This window comes from Idiotropiscis lumnitzeri, chromosome 2 (genome assembly GCF_059441095.1).
Source record: "Idiotropiscis lumnitzeri isolate Australia: NSW breed Sydney's pygmy pipehorse chromosome 2, RoL_Ilum_1.0, whole genome shotgun sequence".
NCBI lineage: Eukaryota > Metazoa > Chordata > Actinopteri > Syngnathiformes > Syngnathidae > Idiotropiscis > Idiotropiscis lumnitzeri.
The window spans coordinates 26,445,513-26,463,889 of record NC_142392.1 but is presented as its reverse complement, the minus strand read 5'-3'; the positions used below and the strand labels follow the sequence as shown (position 1 = coordinate 26,463,889).

Below are 18,377 nucleotides of genomic sequence, written 5' to 3'. Positions count from 1 at the left end.
CACCTCCTCACGCATTTTTTGATTATGAGTTAGCAGAATGTTTTGAGCACTATGCCCCTCACGTGGGGGTCGACTCGGGTCACGACAACGATTTTGAGCACCATGCCCCCTCACCCACTGACTTCCTACTAATTGCCGACCCCATCGATGATTCCGAGCACTATGCCCCGCACATTTTTGTTGACTCGGATCACGAGGACGACGCCGAGTACATCTACGCCCTGTTAGACGCCCAGCGCAACCCGGGCTCAGTTAGGACCAGTCCCCTTCCTTCCTCCGAGCAATTCCTGACACCCTTTTCGTTCGAGTTCTTCGAGACCACCTCTCACTCTACCTCGCGCGCCTCACGCCCCAAATCACGAAAGCCACGTTCACGTCGCGCACCTCGTCCACCGTCGGTCCCCACGCCTTGTCACGTCCCCCTTGCGTCTCACGGCTCACGATCACCAGCACCAGTAGTCACGGTCCCTTGTGTTCCCCATTCCCCTGATTCCCTATGGCGGCAGGCTGATAGGGATCGGGGCCCCAGGTTCGGCTGTGCCCGGATCGACTGCTGCGCCCGGCCCGCTGTCGCCCCCACGCCAGCAGCAGTGACCAACACAGCCCCCACTGCGCAGACCAAGCCTCCAGAGTCCCGTTCCGGCTCCCCGAATGCGGCCGAGCCCTGTTCCGGCTCCCCGAAAGCGGCCGAGCCCCGTTCCGGCTCCCCGCCAGGGACCGAGCCCCGTTCCGGCTCCCCGAAAGCGGCCGAGCCCCGCTCCGGCTCCCCGAAAGCGGCCGAGCCCCGTTCCGGCTCCCCGCCAGCGGCCGAGCCCCGTTCCGGCTCCCCGAAAGCGGCCGAGCCCCGTTCCGGCTCCCCGAAAGCGGCCGAGCCCAGTCCAGGCTCCACGCCAGCTGCTGAGCCCTGTCCCGGCTCCCCGCCAGCTGCTGAGCCCTGTCCGGGCTCCCCGCCAGTTGCTGAGCCCTGTCCCGGCCCCCCGCCAGCTGCTGAGCCCTGTCCCGGCTTCACGCCGGCTGCTGAGCCATGTCCGGGCTCCCCGCCGGCTGCTGAGCCCTGTCCCGGCTCCCCGCCGGCTGCTGAGCCCTGTCCCGGCTCCCCGCCAGCCGCTGAGCCCCGTACCGGCTCCCCGTCAGCGGCCGAGCCCCGTCCCGGCGCCTCGCTTACGACCCAAGTTCTCGAGCCAGCGGAGCACGGGGTGCGTCCGTCCCAGGCTCACATTCAGGGGGAGCACACTCTGCTTCCGACCCAAGTTCACGTTCAGGCGGAGCACATCCTGCTCCCGACCCAAGTTCACGTTCAGGCGGATCACGTCGTGCTTCCGCCCCAAGCTCACGTTTCGGCAGAGGACGTCCTGCAACCGTCCCAAGTTCACGTCCACGCGGAGCCCGTCCGGCGTCCGTCCCAAGTTCTCGTTCGAGCGGAGCACGCCTCGCTTCCGCCCCAAGCTCACGTTTCGGCAGAACACGGCCCGCAGCAGTCACTCCCGGTCCCTGCATCCGTGGTGGACGACGAGCAGCCGCCTGTCGTATCTGCCTCAGCGGCGCCTGACGAAGCGCCGCCGCTCCCGGTTCCCGCGATGGACGACGGTCCGCCGCCGCGTCACGCCTCAGCTTCGGCGACGCACAACGACCCACCATCGCGCCCCGCTCTGGCCTCGGCAGCATCCGACGACCCGTCGCCACTGCTCGCCTTGGTCCCGGCAGCGCTCGACGACCCACGGTCGCTCCTGGTTCCTGTCTCGGCAGGGTTCGACGACCCGCCGTCGCTCCCGGTTCCGGTGCCCGCGATGGACGACGGTCCGCCGCCGCATCATGCCTCAGCCTCGGCGACGCACGACGACCCACCATCGCGCCCCGCTCTGGCCTCGGCAGCATCCGACGACCCGGCGCCACTGCTCGCCTTGGTCCCGGCAGCGCTCGACGACCCACGGTCGCTCCTAGTTCCTGCCTCGGCGGTGGACGACGACCCACCGCCGCTCCACGTTCTTGTCTCGGCAGGGTTCAACGACCAGCCGCCGCTCCCGGTCCCGGTGCCCGCGATGGACGACGGTCCGCCGCCGCATCTCGCCTCAGCCTCGGCGACGCACGACGACCCACCATCGCGCCCCGCTCTGGCCTCGGCAGCATCCGACGACCCGTCGCCACTGCTCGCCTTGGTTCCGGCAGCGCTCGACGACCCACGGCCGCTCCTGGTTCCTGCCTCGGCGGTGGACGACGACCCACCGCCGCTCCACGTTCTTGTCTCGGCAGGGTTCGACGACCCGCCGTCGCTCCTGGTTCCGGTGCCCGCGATGGACGACGGTCCGCCGCCGCGTCATGCCTCAGCATCGGCGACGCACGACGACCCACCATCGCGCCCCGCTCTGGCCTCGGCAGCATCCGAAGACCCGTCGCCACTGCTCGCCTTGGTTCCGGCAGCGCTCGACGACCCACGGCCGCTCCTGGTTCCTGCCTCGGCGGTGGACGACGACCCACCGCCGCTCCACGTTCTTGTCTCGGCAGGGTTCGACGACCAGCCGCTGCTCCCGGTTCCGGTGTCCGCGATGGACGACGGTCCGCCGCCGCGTCACGCCTCAGCCTCGGCGACGCACGACGACCCACCATCGCGCCCCGTTCCGGCCTCGGCGGCATCCGACGATCCCCCGCCGCTCCACGTTCCTGTCGCGGTGGGGTTCGACGACCAGCCGACGCTCCACGTTCCGGTCTCGGTGGGGTTCGACGACTAGCCGACGCTCCACGTTCCGGTCTCGGCGGGGTTCGACGACCAGCCGACGCTCCACGCTCCTGTCTCGGCGGGGTTCGACGACCAGCCGCCGCTTCACGTTCCTGACTCGGCCGGGCTCGACGACCAGCCGACGCTCCACGTTCCTGACTCGGTCGGGCTCGACGACCAGCCGCCGCTCCACGTCCCTGTCTCGGCGACGCTCGACGAACAGCCGCCGCTCCACGTTCCTGTCTCGGCGGGGCTCGACGACCAGCCGCCGCTCCACGTTCCGGTCTCGGCTGAATCTGGTTCGTCACCCCTCCAAGCTCCTGCCTCTGCTGCTCCCGGGGTCCCACCGCCGCTTCTCGTCTCAGCCCCATCAGCGGACTCCATGTGGCGTTCGGGTCGCCCCGGACGTCCGCCTGAATGGCCCCAATGGGACGCACTGGTCTGGCCACCCGCACGGCCCCCTGAAGGGCCACGAAAAGACTCGCTGGTCCGGCCTCCCGGGCATCCGCCAGACCGGCCTCGATCACGGGTCGCTGACCCACCTCCCGACCCCTTCCGCCCACCCTCGTTTTTGGACATGGTGTTCCGACCAACCCCAAACCCTTCACGTGTTTTTTATTCCACGCCTGTTTCTCCCTCTTCGTCTAGTTTTGACTCACAGCACCCAGCCATTTCACCTCCCCACATTTTTGTAGATTCAGATTTTGAATACATTTACAACCTTCTAGATTCCCAGTGCGACACAGATTTTGTTAAGCCCAGTCAGTTTCCTACCCCCTATTAGTTTTTGTTACCGTTTTCTTTTGACTCCTTTGAGTCTAGCCCATCAGACCTTTACTTGGGCACACGTTTGGCCATCTATCCCAGTAAAGGAACTGCCACCAGTCATCGGAACACCCGCTTTTCACACCCTGAGGCACATTCTTCACAGTCACTTTGTTCACCTCGTCCACTATCAGTTTCTGCACCTTGTCCCGTTCCACCCACATTTTGTAGACCACGTTCATCAGCACCTGTAGTCTCGGTCCCTCGTGTCTCTCGTTCCCCTAAATCCGTATGGCGGCAGACTGATAGGGATGAGGCCCACGGGCCGGCTCCTCGTCAGTTGCAGCCCCCAGTGCCGTCTCCTCGCCAGCTGCAGCCCCGACAGGGGTCTCCTCGCCAGCTGCAGCTCCCAGACCCATCTCCTCGCCAGCTGCAGCCCCCAGAGCCAACTCCTCGCCAGATGCAGTCTCCCGTTCCGGCTCCTTGCCAGCTGCAGTCTCCCGTTCCGGCCCCTCGCCTGCTGCCGCCCCGAGTGCCGGCCCCTCGCGAGCTCCTCAAGCTCCTACTACGGCGGTGCACGTTCTGTGCCCCCCCCCCTGAGTTGCCCAGGATCATTTATACATTTCAACACACAAAGCAAAGACATCCGACTACTCTCCTATTTGCTATGTGTCATCTGCAACTAACTTTAGCTTTCTCTTATTGGTTGCCAGGATGGCCGAGTGGTCTAAGGCGCCGCGTTCAGGACCCAGTCTCCCCAGGAGACCTGGGTTCGAATCTCGAATTTCCCCATTGTGGGACTAATAAAGGGAATATTATTATTATTGTCTTCCCCGCAGGATGGCGTGTCGGCTCTTCCCATGTGCGCGCCAAGGCAGTTGTTTGTGCTCAACTGCCAATGAGCCACTGGATCTGTTATTCTGCTTTTGCGGTCGCCATTTTACCAATCTCACACAACAGCGCCTTGATGTCCTTGATGTCTGGAACATTGTGCGTCAGCACACCCAGTTCTCAGAAGTGCGGCTCGTCCTGTACAAAACATCTGCCACCGATGCATTTCACACAGCCTGATCTGATCTTTTATTGTACATTGAATTAAAGGCCAGTCAATAAATATCTTTATTGCATTAAACTGAATACATTTAACTTGTAGTCAATCGTATAAAATCCTTTATAGTCAAATGTATCAAATCCTTTACTATGCTGGCAGTTTACCAGGAAGCCACAAAACAGATGCACGTCTTTAACCGTGTTTGACAGGAAACCGTTTAGCTCGCATTTAACAGAAGTGTGACCCAAACGTGTTGTAAGCTGAAACCGTTCGAACAACAGGAAGCGTGTGGACGGGTGTGATAAAGTCAAAGTGTTCATGTTTTTCCATTCTTTATGAGTTTGCATATTCAAATTGATTTTGTTACAGGCCCCAGTTTGGCAGGCGTGTTGACAGATAATAATCCTGCAAATGCAGGAAAAATGATGAGAACGGAGATCAGTTGTTGCTTTTTCAACGGATCTTGTCAGAATCGCGAACTCACAGGTACTACGGAACAACGCCACTTTACTGCAGCCTGTTGTGAAGATACAATCACATCGCTGGTACTGTGCTGTTCCTTTACTGCCCTCTGCTGTCGAAACACGCACATGTTTCAAATCAACCTGGAAAATGGATTTCCCTTCACATCAACCATCCCAAATGAACCAAACTGTGACCACATATTTCGTGGGTCACACTTTGCTGTGCTTCAATAAAACGCTGCACAGGAGTGGGAAAACTTTTCTCTGGGCCTTCTCACTGAGAGGTCCTCGCAAGTGACAAAGACAATTTTGGCTGGTAGATTCAGTTGTACAGTCAGAAGGCTTGTCCAGTTGTTTTGCAGAAACTTCTCTGACAGTTCCCAAATATGAACTTGACAAACATATTCAACTTAACTGCCATTAAGAGAAACTGAGACGATTTGCGTTTCTCTGTCTGGTTCTTTTTATAGTTCAACTTCTAGTTCAGTTTTTCACCTTTTTACACAGCATAATGAGGCCAGTTGAGCAAGTGGAACAAGTGATTTTATTGATGCTTGTGGAAGGCACCGATTTCATAAGCACCATTTCTTCTCACACCTTTTCCATTAAGTACGATGAAAAAGACAACTGAAAAGCATAACGTTAACAAATGTTCTCTGCAAGGGTAATTAATTTCATTGATAATGTTAGATATGAAAACAAAACAAAAAATCATCATCAGACACGTTGGTTTTTCTGACACTGATCACATTGGCTTAGTGTCAATAAAAGAAGTTTGTAAAATTAAATTTATATTTTATTCAAAATCACATTTCCATCTTACCGCAAACAGTCAGTTCCTTCTTTTTTTTTTTAGCTTGAACGATCGCTGCAATTCTCACCAGCACAATTGTGTCTCTCAGCACTCTGTTTAGTGGAGAATTTTTTAGCACAAACGCTGCAACTGAATGGCTTTTCTCCACTGTGCGTTCTTGTGTGGCTTGTTAACTGTGAATATTGAGAGAAACTCTTGCCACAAACTGAGCAGGAAAAAGGTTTTCCTACAGCGTGCTTTCTTGAATGCGCTGTTAATTGTGACTTTTGAGAGAAACTTTTTCCGCAAATTGAGCAGGAAAAAGGTTTTTCACCACTGTGTGTTCTTGTGTGGATTGTTAAATTTGTCTTTAGAGAGAAACTCTTGCCACAAACTGAGCAGGAAAAAGGGTTTTCACCACTGTGTGTTCTTGTGTGGATTGTTAACGTTGATCTATGCAGGAAGCTTTTGCCACAAACTGAGCAGGAAAAAGGCTGCTCTCGACTGTGCGTTCTTGTGTGACATGTTAACGTTGACTTTACAGAGAAGCGTCTACCACAAACTGAGCAGGAAAAAGGTTTTTCACCACTGTGTGTTCTTGTGTGTCTAGTTACCTGAGACTTCTCAGAGAAGCATTTTCCACAAACCGAGCAAGCAAAAGGTTTTTCACCACTGTGTGTTCTTGTGTGGATTGTTAACGTTGATCTATGCAGGAAGCTTTTGCCACAAACTGAGCAGGAAAAAGGCTGCTCTCGACTGTGCGTTCTTGTGTGACATGTTAACGTTGACTTTACAGAGAAGCGTCTACCACAAACTGAGCAGGAAAAAGGTTTTTCACCACTGTGTGTTCTTGTGTGTCTAGTTACCTGAGACTTCTCAGAGAAGCATTTTCCACAAACCGAGCAAGCAAAAGGTTTTTCACCACTGTGTGTTCTTGTGTGGATTGTTAACGTTGATTTATGCAGGAAGCTTTTGCCACAAACTGAGCAGGAAAAAGGTTTTTCACCACTGTGTGTTCTGGAGTGATTTACTAAATTAGACTTTCGAGAGAAACTTTTTCCGCAAACTGAGCAAGCAAAAGGTTTTTCACCACTGTGTGTTGTTGTGTGTTTTGTTAAACTTATCTTATGAGAGAAACTCTTGTCACAAACTGAGCAGGAAAAAGGTTTTTCTCCAGTGTGTGTTCTTGTGTGGCTTGTTAGTTGTGCCTTTTGAGAGAAGCTTTTGCCACAAACTGAGCAGGAAAATGGTTTTTCTCCAGTGTGTGTTCTTGTGTGCCTTACTAAATAAGACTTTTGAGAGAAGCATTTACTGCAAACTGAGCAAGAAAAAAGTTTTTCTACACTGTGTGTTCTTTTGTGGTTTGTTAAATGCGACTTTTGAGAGAAACTCTTGCCGCAAACTGAGCAGGAAAATTGTTTTTCTCCAGTGTGTGTTCTTGTGTGCGGTTTTAAATACAACTTTGAAGTTAATGAGTCAGTGTGACATGCCCTTTCACCTTTGGCTTGCCCATCATCATCATCATCATCAAAAGTATCATCATCATGATGAGCATCTGATAATGTGTCCTCATTATGTACTTGTGATGCTCCCCATTGGTCTTCATCACCTTCTGTTGTCACGTGACTGCTTGAGCTGCTGCTTGTCGGCTCCGCCCCTCTGTTGTCCTCACTCTCATCCTTGTTTTCATCTTCAGTCTTGATAGGGACACCGTTCACTGGTGACTTGTTGATCTCCTCCTCCTCCTCCTTTTTGATGTGAGTCAAGTCCGGCTCCTCTTTCACAGAACGGAGATCGTATTCACTGACGTCTGTCGGACACAAAAAGACAAACACACATTTGGTTTAGTCAAGTCAAACCTCATGCCGCACACGGAGCAATGCGTGCGACCCCAACTTGGACCGGACCATGGGGGCATTTCACAAAATTACGTCCTACGATGTAAACCTCCCTTTAGCAGCACAACAGTGATAAACGAGCAATTAAAAAGGAAGCACGCTGCGGCTGATGCCCGATTTCATTCCGGACATAGTCACAGACGTTTCTGGAAGCGAGCTGAAGTTAGCACACACAGGCAATTGTGTACTTCTGATGGAACACCTGTTGTGGAACCCTAACAACATAATGATGGGGGCCATCGCAACATAATGTCATTGATAGAATAGAAATCCTTCAAGTGAAATATGTTTACAAGTTTTTCATTTTGCATTTAGAGATAGTTTCATCGTGGGTACTTTTTGCTTCCATTATAATCTGGATACCAAAAAGAATTAAAGGGGCCCTGGCATCATAGTCGCTATTTATTGTATGATTTACGTTTGTTTTGTTTTTTTGCCCAAAATGACATTTAGCCTGCTAGTACTTTCCAACATTCCCCTTTTTACTTTTTTATAAAATTTCTGTTTCTAAATAAATTTTAAAACAAAATTAACGTTTGAAGAGTCAAAATCCCTACACATAAGCATTAAGCAACAACACTTTCACTCTGACTTTCATGTTAACATATTTGAATAATGACTGTATATTTTAAAGTTATCCAATATGTATTCAAATTCGACTAAGATACACCATAATATTTTAAGAGTTCACTGAATTATTTTGGAACTGCAATGATGCTTAACAGCCAAAGGGTGTCAGTAATGAGTAACAAAGTAACACAAGACCTCCCACTGATACATCATCATTGTCATTTGGATAAATTACCAGGAACTACGAGTTGTGGGGGAGATGCAAACCACCTCGGCCACAGGAACTTTATTACCAGGAACTAAATGTTCCTGGACTTGTTGGTAGAAAAGGGGGTTGTGACGTTCTCCCTTTTTAAGCCCATAGTAAGCCAAAGATGCAGATGCATTCCTTGCAGCATGCGCTTGATCACTGATGATATCCGTGCAACCCTGGATACATGAAATGTATTTCAAATGTTTGGTTGGAGTGAAACTATGCACATGTGCACAAAACAGTGCGAAGCCACCGGAGGTTCATTGACTCATACCCGACCAAGCCAGTACAAAGTTAATAAATAAATAAGACCAATACGTACTTGATTTTTTAAAATATTAATATTTTGTGTTTTATCCACTAAAATTGATCATCCGCCGTTGATGTTTTCGCCGCAGTGTGCACATTTTTTAGAGTCAGGCAGAATTCCTTCCGTAAGTAATTGCTTGAACAAAATATGAAAACCAGGAAATGTTATTTTGTTTTTTTAAATGTAAATTTTATACTGGGAAAAACATGGAGTTCACCCCCCACTATTGGTTATTCTTTGGCATATATTTTTTGCACTGGTTTCATTTGACATAAACAATTGCTCAGCAGACCTGCAAGTAAAAGGCAATATTTAAAAATAAAACGGCAATAACCTTGAACGATTTCCCCAAACAACTTAATGTTGTGATGCATATTTCTAATGATAGAAAGTCGTTCTATACAAAGCAAATGAGAGTAAGACGTGTACAAACCTGCTTTGAGTGGCACAACACGAGGCTGGTTGCAAACTTCGTCCAGCAGTTGAAGATGTTGCTCGTTCTCTTCTTTTATTCCACAAAGTTCCTCTTTGTACTTGGGTGTCGTTCTTGCACACATTTTCAAATGATAATTCCAAAAAATCCGCACTTGATCTCTGCTTGGCGATGAGTCATGTGCCTCTTTTTGTTAGCGGCTAGCTAGCTAACAAGCTAAGCTAACTACGCCGAAAAGCATTAACGCGCGAAGATGAGGTTATCGGGACACAAAGACTTAATGAATTATGTCGCAGTCCTTTAGAGTAGCACTGGACATCCTATGAGAAAATTACAGTCAGTTCCACACTAAATCAGAAGAATTTAGCGGTGGCTGTTTTTGTTCCGGTGTGGACGGGTCGGTGGATGTGGTCGAGGTCCTTCGGAAGCTGCTCGCTTGCTTATGACGCCATGCTTTAACCACGTATTTTTCAAATATATTTCTTTGCCTCTGTGTTTGTTTTTACCCATGTCTGTTATATTTTAATATATATTTTATATAATATTTTAATTCGGTTGATAAAAAAAACAAAATAACTAAAATAACGCCACATTGGCGCGTAAGCTCTGAAGTCACTTCCGCCTTTGCCTCGAGAAGCTGCTCCAGCAGTGGCACGTTTACGATTCTCCTCCCGAACTTGCAACAATGCTGTGGTTCACTCGGGCTGAAAATTGTATGAATATAATGTCTGCCCTGTGACTGGCTGGCGACCAGTTCAGGGTTTGGTGCGCCTTTCGCCCCAAGTCAGCTGGGAAAAGCCCCAGCACCCTCCCGCGACCCTGTTCAGGATAAGCGGTGTGGAAAATGACATGACATGACAAATATTTGTCACCTCATCAATATTTGCACAACAGAGTACTGAGTTTCGAGGTCCTCACTGTAATAGTTCTCAAAATTATATTTCTTATCCATTTAGCTTAGTTAAGGGATATTTTATTGACAATCTAACATCACTATGTCTATACTAGCAATGCCACTCAATTATTTCACGCCCGCCCCTACCAAGAAGAAAAACATTCGCGCCCCCCCCCACCACCAATTTTTTCTGTCTTTGTATATTGATGTTAGATTGTCAATAAAATATCCCTTAACTAAGCTAAATTGCTAAGAAATATAATTTTGAGAATTATTATTGTGAGTGTAAGAGCCATATTGAGGAATGTTTTCTAAGTTTGGAATTCATTATTATTATTTAAATATTACTGAGATGCATAATTGTATTTTATGAAGGAAGAAAATTTAGTTTAGCATTGCGTGTCTTAGAAACGGTATTGATTACCTAACGAGCCACACGTGAGAAGGTAGTCATGTGACATGCCGGATAAATAGTAGTCATGTGACGTGCCTAAAACACACATTCAGAAGGTCGGGTGGTGGTGACAAAGTTTTTCTGACCGACGCCAAGCAGCGACTTCAATCAGCGACTTCAATCAGCGACTTCAATCAGCGACTTCAATCAGCGACTTCAATCAGCGACTTCAATCAGCGACTTCAATCAGCGACTTCAATCAGCGACTTCAATCAGCGACGCCAAGCAGCGACGCCAAGCAGCGACGCCAAGCAGCGACGCCAAGCAGCGACGCCAAGCAGCGACGCCAAGCAGCGACGCCAAGCAGCGACGCCAAGCAGCGACGCCAAGCAGCGACAACCAACAACGACGCCAAGCAGCGACTTCAATCCTCGACGCAAGCAGCGACTCCAACAACGACGCCGATCAGCGAACTCTGACAGCCACTGTGACAGCCACACCAACGACGCTGGTCAACGAGCGCCGACAGTGGCAACCACGATCAGCGACCTCAAGCCACATCGATCAACGACCTCGACCACGTCATGTTTGAGTTATGGAAAATTAGTAAACTTGTGAAACGAAGATCCTGAGTTGGAAGTTTTGTCGCGTCAGGCTAGTTATTATTCACCCGCTCCTACAGTGGCAAGTAAACCCGAAAGAGTTGCCACTACATAACTTGTACTTACATCTGAAAGTGCACTCCGATGAGGCGGAACACGTGGCTTTGTTTGTTTGCATCTTGCGAGTGTAGAACGGCGTAGAGGACGAGCGAGGATTTTAAGGCTGCGAAGGTTGCATTCTCGTAGGCCTTCACTCAGGGCCCGTCTCCATGGAAACTCCATGGAAACGAGGACAGATTATAAAGCTAGTTCTCGGAGGCCGCGTGAATTTGGACACTTGCGTAAAGTGTATATATGCAGGGTTCGTGGTTAACTTTTAAAAACTGCTTGCCCATAGGGCAAGTGCCACTAAAATTTGCCTTGCCCGAGTGGCCAAATTACTTGCCCGACTTGGGCAAGTGACAATTTTTTTTCTCTAAGAATAAAATGTTTATGGTTGTAAAATGTGCGCCACAAATGTAAATAAACATATAATCTGATAAACATAAATTAATCTTGTTTTCATCATCAACCATGAAACCCTACTCACTGTCACGATCATGCCTTGTGTTGCAGTAGAGTGGGCGTGGTCAATGGCGCGTTGCCCGGCGACGCGTTACGAGACTCCGCAGCTGCAACCCATCACCTCTTGATTGTGGACTATTTAAGCCTCCGACACGCTCACTCGCGTGTCGGATTATTGACCAACTTGCTCTCGCCTTGTGCCTTTGCTATAGTCTTTGCCAACCTTTGCTCCGTGTCTTGATCGTGCTTATTGTTACCTTGTTTATGTCTTCAGCTACGTTTCGGCTCGCTTTGTGTTTTTCGATGATTGGATTAAACCTTACCCGTTGGAGGAAGGACATTCTTGTTTTCGGTTTTCTTGCGTTGCAAGCTCCTTTTGTTAATCGTTCTTCTTTTCCTGGGGGAAGGTTGTTCCCCCAGCGTTTTTCGTTCACGTCGCCCGGCGTCTATAAGTATAGTTCCACTATTGTCTCTGATAGCAAATCCCCTTGCCTATCGACTGTCAATTGTTTTTTGCCGGCCACAATAAATATTGTCTCCACCCTATTTTCCCTTGCCTGCGATTTTAGAGTCCACCCACACCGCTTCCCAGCCCCGGCTGGGAAGCGCCCCTCACAACAGCATGTATCATCCTGTGCAGTTATTGAAAATGTTAATTGTAGTTTTAATAATTAAAATAAATTGGGAAAACGATATTACAGCAATCCAGATTATCAATTTTAAATCCAGGAGAGCCTATTAATTGAGTAATCACATGAGTAAATTATGAGTGTGGGAAATTTGTGTATTCCTTTAAGACCAGTGCCTGTGGCGCTGCCTCCATATGTTTCATAGCATAAACAGAAGACAGTCACTGACACTATGTCAGGTCACGTCATGGAGCTAATGAATTAACAGCCAATAATCAAATATTACTCCCTTCCTTACTCACAACTGAATTGTCTACTTGAAAATATTCGAGCTATTTTAGTCATGTCAGAGGAATCCGAAATGTTTGGATTTGAACGAACTCGTCGCCACTTGTAAACATGCGCAGAAGGTAAGAAAACTTCCGGCTGTCAATTTTCGGACAAAATATCGTAGGTTTTTGTTGTGTTTTTCAAACTTCAAATGAGGATGCAACTACAGCGAGTTCCAATACTGCGGGATTTATTGACGTCCACTTTAACTCGACATTCACTGAACCAACTGATCCCCGTAGGGCCCGCCCATTGCCCCCGATAAGGCCAATGGACCATACCACAACACAAGGGGGTGTCTGGGTTAAACCATCACCATACAGTGACTACAAACAGATCACACCACAGTTTTCGTCGAAATTAAAGATATTTGGCTGCTTTAAAAAATGCTTGCACGGTCGGGCAAGTTGCCCATAATTTTACCTTGCCTGTGGCCAAATTTCACTTGCCCCGGGCAATCGGGAAGCTGTTAACCGCGAACCCTGTGTCGGTTTGCCGAACATTTGTTTATGCCAAATGAAATCAGTGCAGAAAATAAATGCCAAAGAATAACCAATAGTGGGGGGTGAACTCCATGTTTTCCCAGTATAAAATTTGAACTGATTATTTAACACATTTTCTGGTTTTTATATCTTGTTCAAGCAATTCCTTACGGAAGGAATTCTGCCTGACTCTACAAAATGTGCACACTGCGGCGAAACATCAATGGCAATTGATCAATTTTAGTGAATAAAACTAAGAATATAATTTTTTTTTAAAAATATCAAGTGCGTATTGGTCTTATTTATTTATGAACTTTGTACTGGCTTGGTCGGGTGAGAGTCAATGAACCTCGGGTGGCCCTGCACTGTTTTGTGCACGTGTGCATCGTTTCACCCCATCCAAACATTTAAAATACATTTAATGCATCCATCCAAGGTTGCTCGGATCTCATCAGTGAACAAGCGCATGCTGCAAGGAATGCATCTGCATCTTTGGCTTACTTTGGGCTTAAAAATGGAGAACGTCACAACCCCCTTTTCTACCAACAAGGCCAGGAACATTTATTTCCCGGTCATAAAGTTCCTGTGGCCCAGGTGGTTTGCATCTCATAGTTCCTGGTAATTTTTGCAAATGACAATGATGACGGAACAGTGGGAGGTGTTGTGTTACTTTGTTACTCATTACTGACACCCTATGGCTGTTAAGCATCATTGCAGTTCCAAAATAATTCAGTGAACTCTTAAAATATTATGGTGTATCTTCGTCGAATTTGAATACATATTGGATAACTTTAAAATGTACAGTCATTATTCAAATATGTCAACATGAAAGTCAGAGTGAAAGTGTTGTTGCTTAATGCTTATGTGAAGGGATTTTGACTCTTCAAACATAATGTTGTTTTAAAATTTATTTAAAAACAGAAATTTTATAAAAAATAAAAAGGGTAATGTCGGAACGTACTCGCAGGCTAAATGTCATTTTGGGCAAAAAACAAAAAACAAACGTAAATCATGCAATAAATAGCGACTCTGATGCCAGGGCCCCTTTAATTCTTTTAGGGATCCAGATTATAATGGAAGCAAAAATACCCACGATGAAACTTTCTCTAAATGCAAAAAGAAATACTTGTAAACATATTTCACTTGAAGGATTCCTATTCTATCAATGACATTATGTTGCGATGGCCCCCAGTGGCCCCCATTAATAAGTTAGGGTCCCACAACAGGTGTTCCATCAGATGCACACAATAGCCTGTGTGTGCTAACTTCAGCTCGCTTCCAGAAACGTCTGTGACTATGTCAGGAATGAAATCGGCAACAGCCGCAACGTGCTTCCTTTTTAAATGCTCGTTTATCACAGCTGTGCTGCTAGGAAAGGGAGGTTTACATCGTCGAACGTAATTTTGTGAAATGCCCCCATGGTCCGGTCCAAGTTGGGGTCGCACGCATTGCTCCGTGTGCGGCAGGCATAAGTCAAGGTAGCACGGTAGAAACAATATAAGACAAAGTCGGCGCATGAGGTTTGACTTGACCAAACCAAATTTGTGTTTGTCTTTTTGTGTCCTGCAGACGTCAGTGAAAACGATCTCCGTTCTGTGAAAGAGGAGCCAGACTTGACTCACATCAAAAAGGAGGAGGAGGAGGAGGAGATCAACAAGTCACCACTGAACGTTGTCCCTATAAAGACTGAAGATGAAAACAAGGATGAGAGTGAGGACAACAGAGGGGCGGAGCCTCCAAGCAGCAGTTCAAATCACCACGTGACAAAAGGTGATGAAGACCACTGGGGGCCATCACAAGCACAAAATGAGGACACATTATCAGGCGCTCGTGACGATGATGATGATAATGAGCAAACTAAAGGTGAAAGGGCATGTCACACTGACTCATTATCTTCAAAGTTGTCTTTAAAACTGCACAAAAAAACACACAGTGGAGAAAAAACATTTTCCTGCTCAGTTTGTGGCAATAGTTTCTCTCAAAAGTCAAGTTTAAAAACGCACACAAGAACACACACTGGAGAAAAACCTTTTTCTTGCTCAGTTTGTGGCAAGAGTTTCTCTCAGAAGTCGCATTTAACAAACCACACAAGAACACACAGTGGAGAATAAACATTTTCCTGCTCAGTTTGTGGCAAGAGTTTCTCTCAAAAGTCAGGTTTAAAAACGCACACAAGAACACACACTGGAGAAAAACCTTTTTCTTGCTCAGTTTGTGGCAAGAGTTTCTCTCAAAAGTCGCATTTAAACAAACCACACAAGAACACACAGTGGAGAAAAACCTTTTTCCTGCTCAGTTTGTGGCAAGAGTTTCTCTCAAAAGTCAAATTTAACAAAACATAGAAGAACACACACTGGAGAAAAACCTCTTTCCTGCTCAGTTTGTGGAAGATACTTCTCTAGAAAGTCAAATTTACAAATTCACACAAAAACACACTGTGGTGAAAAACCTTTTTCATGCTCAGTTTGTGGCAAAAGCTTCTCTGATATGTCAAGTTTGACAAGCCACACAAGAAAGCACACTGGAGAAAACAATTTTTCTTGCTCAGTTTGTGGTAAAAGCTTCTCTGATATGTCAAGTTTGACAAGCCACACAAGAAAGCACACTGGAGAAAACAATTTTTCTTGCTCAGTTTGTGGTAAAAGCTTCTCTCAAAACTCAACGTTAACAAGCCACGCAAGAACACACAGTGGAGAAAAACCTTTTTCCTGCTCGGTTTGCGGTAAATCTTTCTCTGTAAAGTCAAATTTACGAATCCACACAAGAACGCACAGTGGAGACAAGACATTCAGTTGCAGCGTTTGTGCTAAAAAATTTGCCATAAACAGAGTGCTCAGAAACACGATTGTGCTGGTGAGAATTGCAGCGATCTGAAGCTTAAAAAAAGGACAAAAAAACTGAAGGAACCGACTCTTTGTGGTTTTGTGATTTTGAATAAAATATAATAAATTGAAATTTGCAAAGCTTTTTTATTGACACGAAGCCAATGTGATCATTGCCAGAAGAACCATTGTGTCTGAGTGATGATGATTTTTTTTGTTTTTATACTACACCCTGAACTGGTCACCAGCCAGTCACAGGGCAGACATAGACAGTGAGAACTGAGTGGGAACTGAACCCACGCTGCCTGCACACAACTCGGGCAAGTGTACCACTACACCATCAGTGGCTTTATATCAAACATTATAAATAAAATTAATTGCCTTTGCCTGGATCAACATTTGTTAAGATTATGCTTTTCAGTTGTCTTTTTAATCATACCTAATGGAAAAGGTGTGAGAAGAAACGGTGCTTATGAAATCGGTGCCTTCCACCATCATCAATAAAATCACTTGTTCCACTTGCTCAACTGGCCTTCATTACGCTGTGAAAAGGTGAAAAACTGAACTAGAAGTTGAACTTTAAATAGAACAAGAAAGATAAATGCAAGTAGTCTAAGTTTCTCTCAAAGATTTTGGAATGTCAAGAGTGTAGCTACACCGGTCCAGCGAAAAGGCCACGATTCAGACTGATGTCCAGATTTTCTTTTTTTATTTCTCTTCCTTTGATGGCTTTAGGAAATCACGTGACACAGTGAAAACTACAAATACATACACGCCGAATGAGTCCTTGAGGCCAATGCAAACAATGTACATTAATAAACAAAGTAAAAATGAAGAAAGGCACAAATATCGTGTGCGCCTCCTGAACACAGTGTATTTATCGCTCTGCTGTTGCACGGTCCGTTCCTGCTTTCGTAAATCTTCCCGCTTCTTTTTTTTTGTCACCACGGAGGAGAGGATCCGCATTACGCAGTTCGTTGCTGCGTGTCTGAATTGCAAAAGTGAATCACCGTAATTTAATGAATACTGAAACGAATAATTAAATATTTAAGTACCTAAATAAATACAGAAATATTATAACACTCTAACATTTACATAATAAAACAGCGACATATTTCAATTTAAAATTCACAACCACATACTGAGTGAATTAAATTCATAATAAATATAGAAACATTTAATAAATATTGAACGAATTTTGAAAGATAAAAAATAATGAATGAAATTTTAAGTATTAATGGAATAAATAAAATAATTGCACACATTTAAATGAACAAATATGTTGACAAATATTCAAGATTTAAATAAAAATAATTAAAAAATATTGAAAAAATTTTGTTGTATTAAAATAATTAATAAATATTGTAGTATTATATAAGCAAGCTTAAATAATTCCATGAAAATCGAATTAAATACTGATAGAGGTAAAGAATAGTAAAAGAAAAAAATACTTAAATAGTGACGTGCAAATAAATGAAAAACAACAGACAAATCCCGAATGAAAAATACAATTTATCAACATTTGACAAACGACAATGTGAAATGTTGATCTGAGAGATTTATTTCTTGCATATTCATATTCTTAAAGAACCTTAATTATTTTTTTCTTTTACTTTTTTAGTTACTTAAGAGCTCAATCCACGTGAACTATCCCCTTGGGAGATAAAAAAAATATCTCATGCAAAAAATAAAGAGCGACTAATTGTTTTTGAGGACAATCAAGGCACCTTAGCACTGGCGAAAAAGCCTGTAAAAAGGCAAAGGTGCAAATATGTTGACATTAAGAAACACTTTATCACGTCAGCTCCAGCACTCTCCCGCGACCCAGTACAGGAAAAGCGGTGTGGATAATGACATGGCATGACATTTGGAATACTGTCCAACTGACAACATGGTGGCAGATTTTTCAACAAAACCAGCAACAAAAGTTAAGTTTAATTCATCTGTCAAGTTCATGTTTGGGAACTAAAATGTTTGTTCATTTGCATACGGTTTAAATCTTAAGTTTTTCCGATGTTTAGAAGAAAATGACAATGATTTGCATCGCAAGTGGCGACATCTGTTGGTGAGTTGATGACAGTGCTCCACATAGCCAGCAGCCAATCATATCACAGCGGGGTGTGTCCTGTTCTTCCGCTTTCGTGCCGAACAGACTGCCGTTTTCAAGCAGGGATCCATTCAGCGCTACTTTAAAAAACGACGCAATCTTTCATTCGTCTCGTCTAACAAATAGAAGCACAGAGATCAAGTGCGCATTTGTTGAGATTGTCAGGGGAGGGATTTCACTGGTCACCACACCATAGAGTCATGGTTTCAAATCAAAACCAAAAATATCTCTGAACAGCTTACAAGCAAACAATGAAACACAATTATCACAAAACATGCTTCTCTTATGCCATTCATATCCCC

The 18,377-nt window shown here is 46.3% G+C and overlaps 1 protein-coding gene across 1 annotated transcript; it reads right to left on the bottom strand.

Annotated features, from left to right (window-relative positions):
• Nucleotides 1–5,843: 5,843 nt before the first annotated feature.
• On the bottom strand, nt 5,844–9,374 carry LOC148342126 (uncharacterized). The gene is made up of 2 exons (XM_088288071.1): nt 9,251–9,374; nt 5,844–7,596 (listed from the first exon to the last, which is right to left on the bottom strand). Exons 1-2 carry the CDS (start codon nt 9,372–9,374, stop codon nt 5,846–5,848), a joined length of 1,875 nt encoding a protein of 624 aa, XP_088144197.1. The 3' UTR covers nt 5,844–5,845.
• Nucleotides 9,375–18,377: the final 9,003 nt, after the last annotated feature.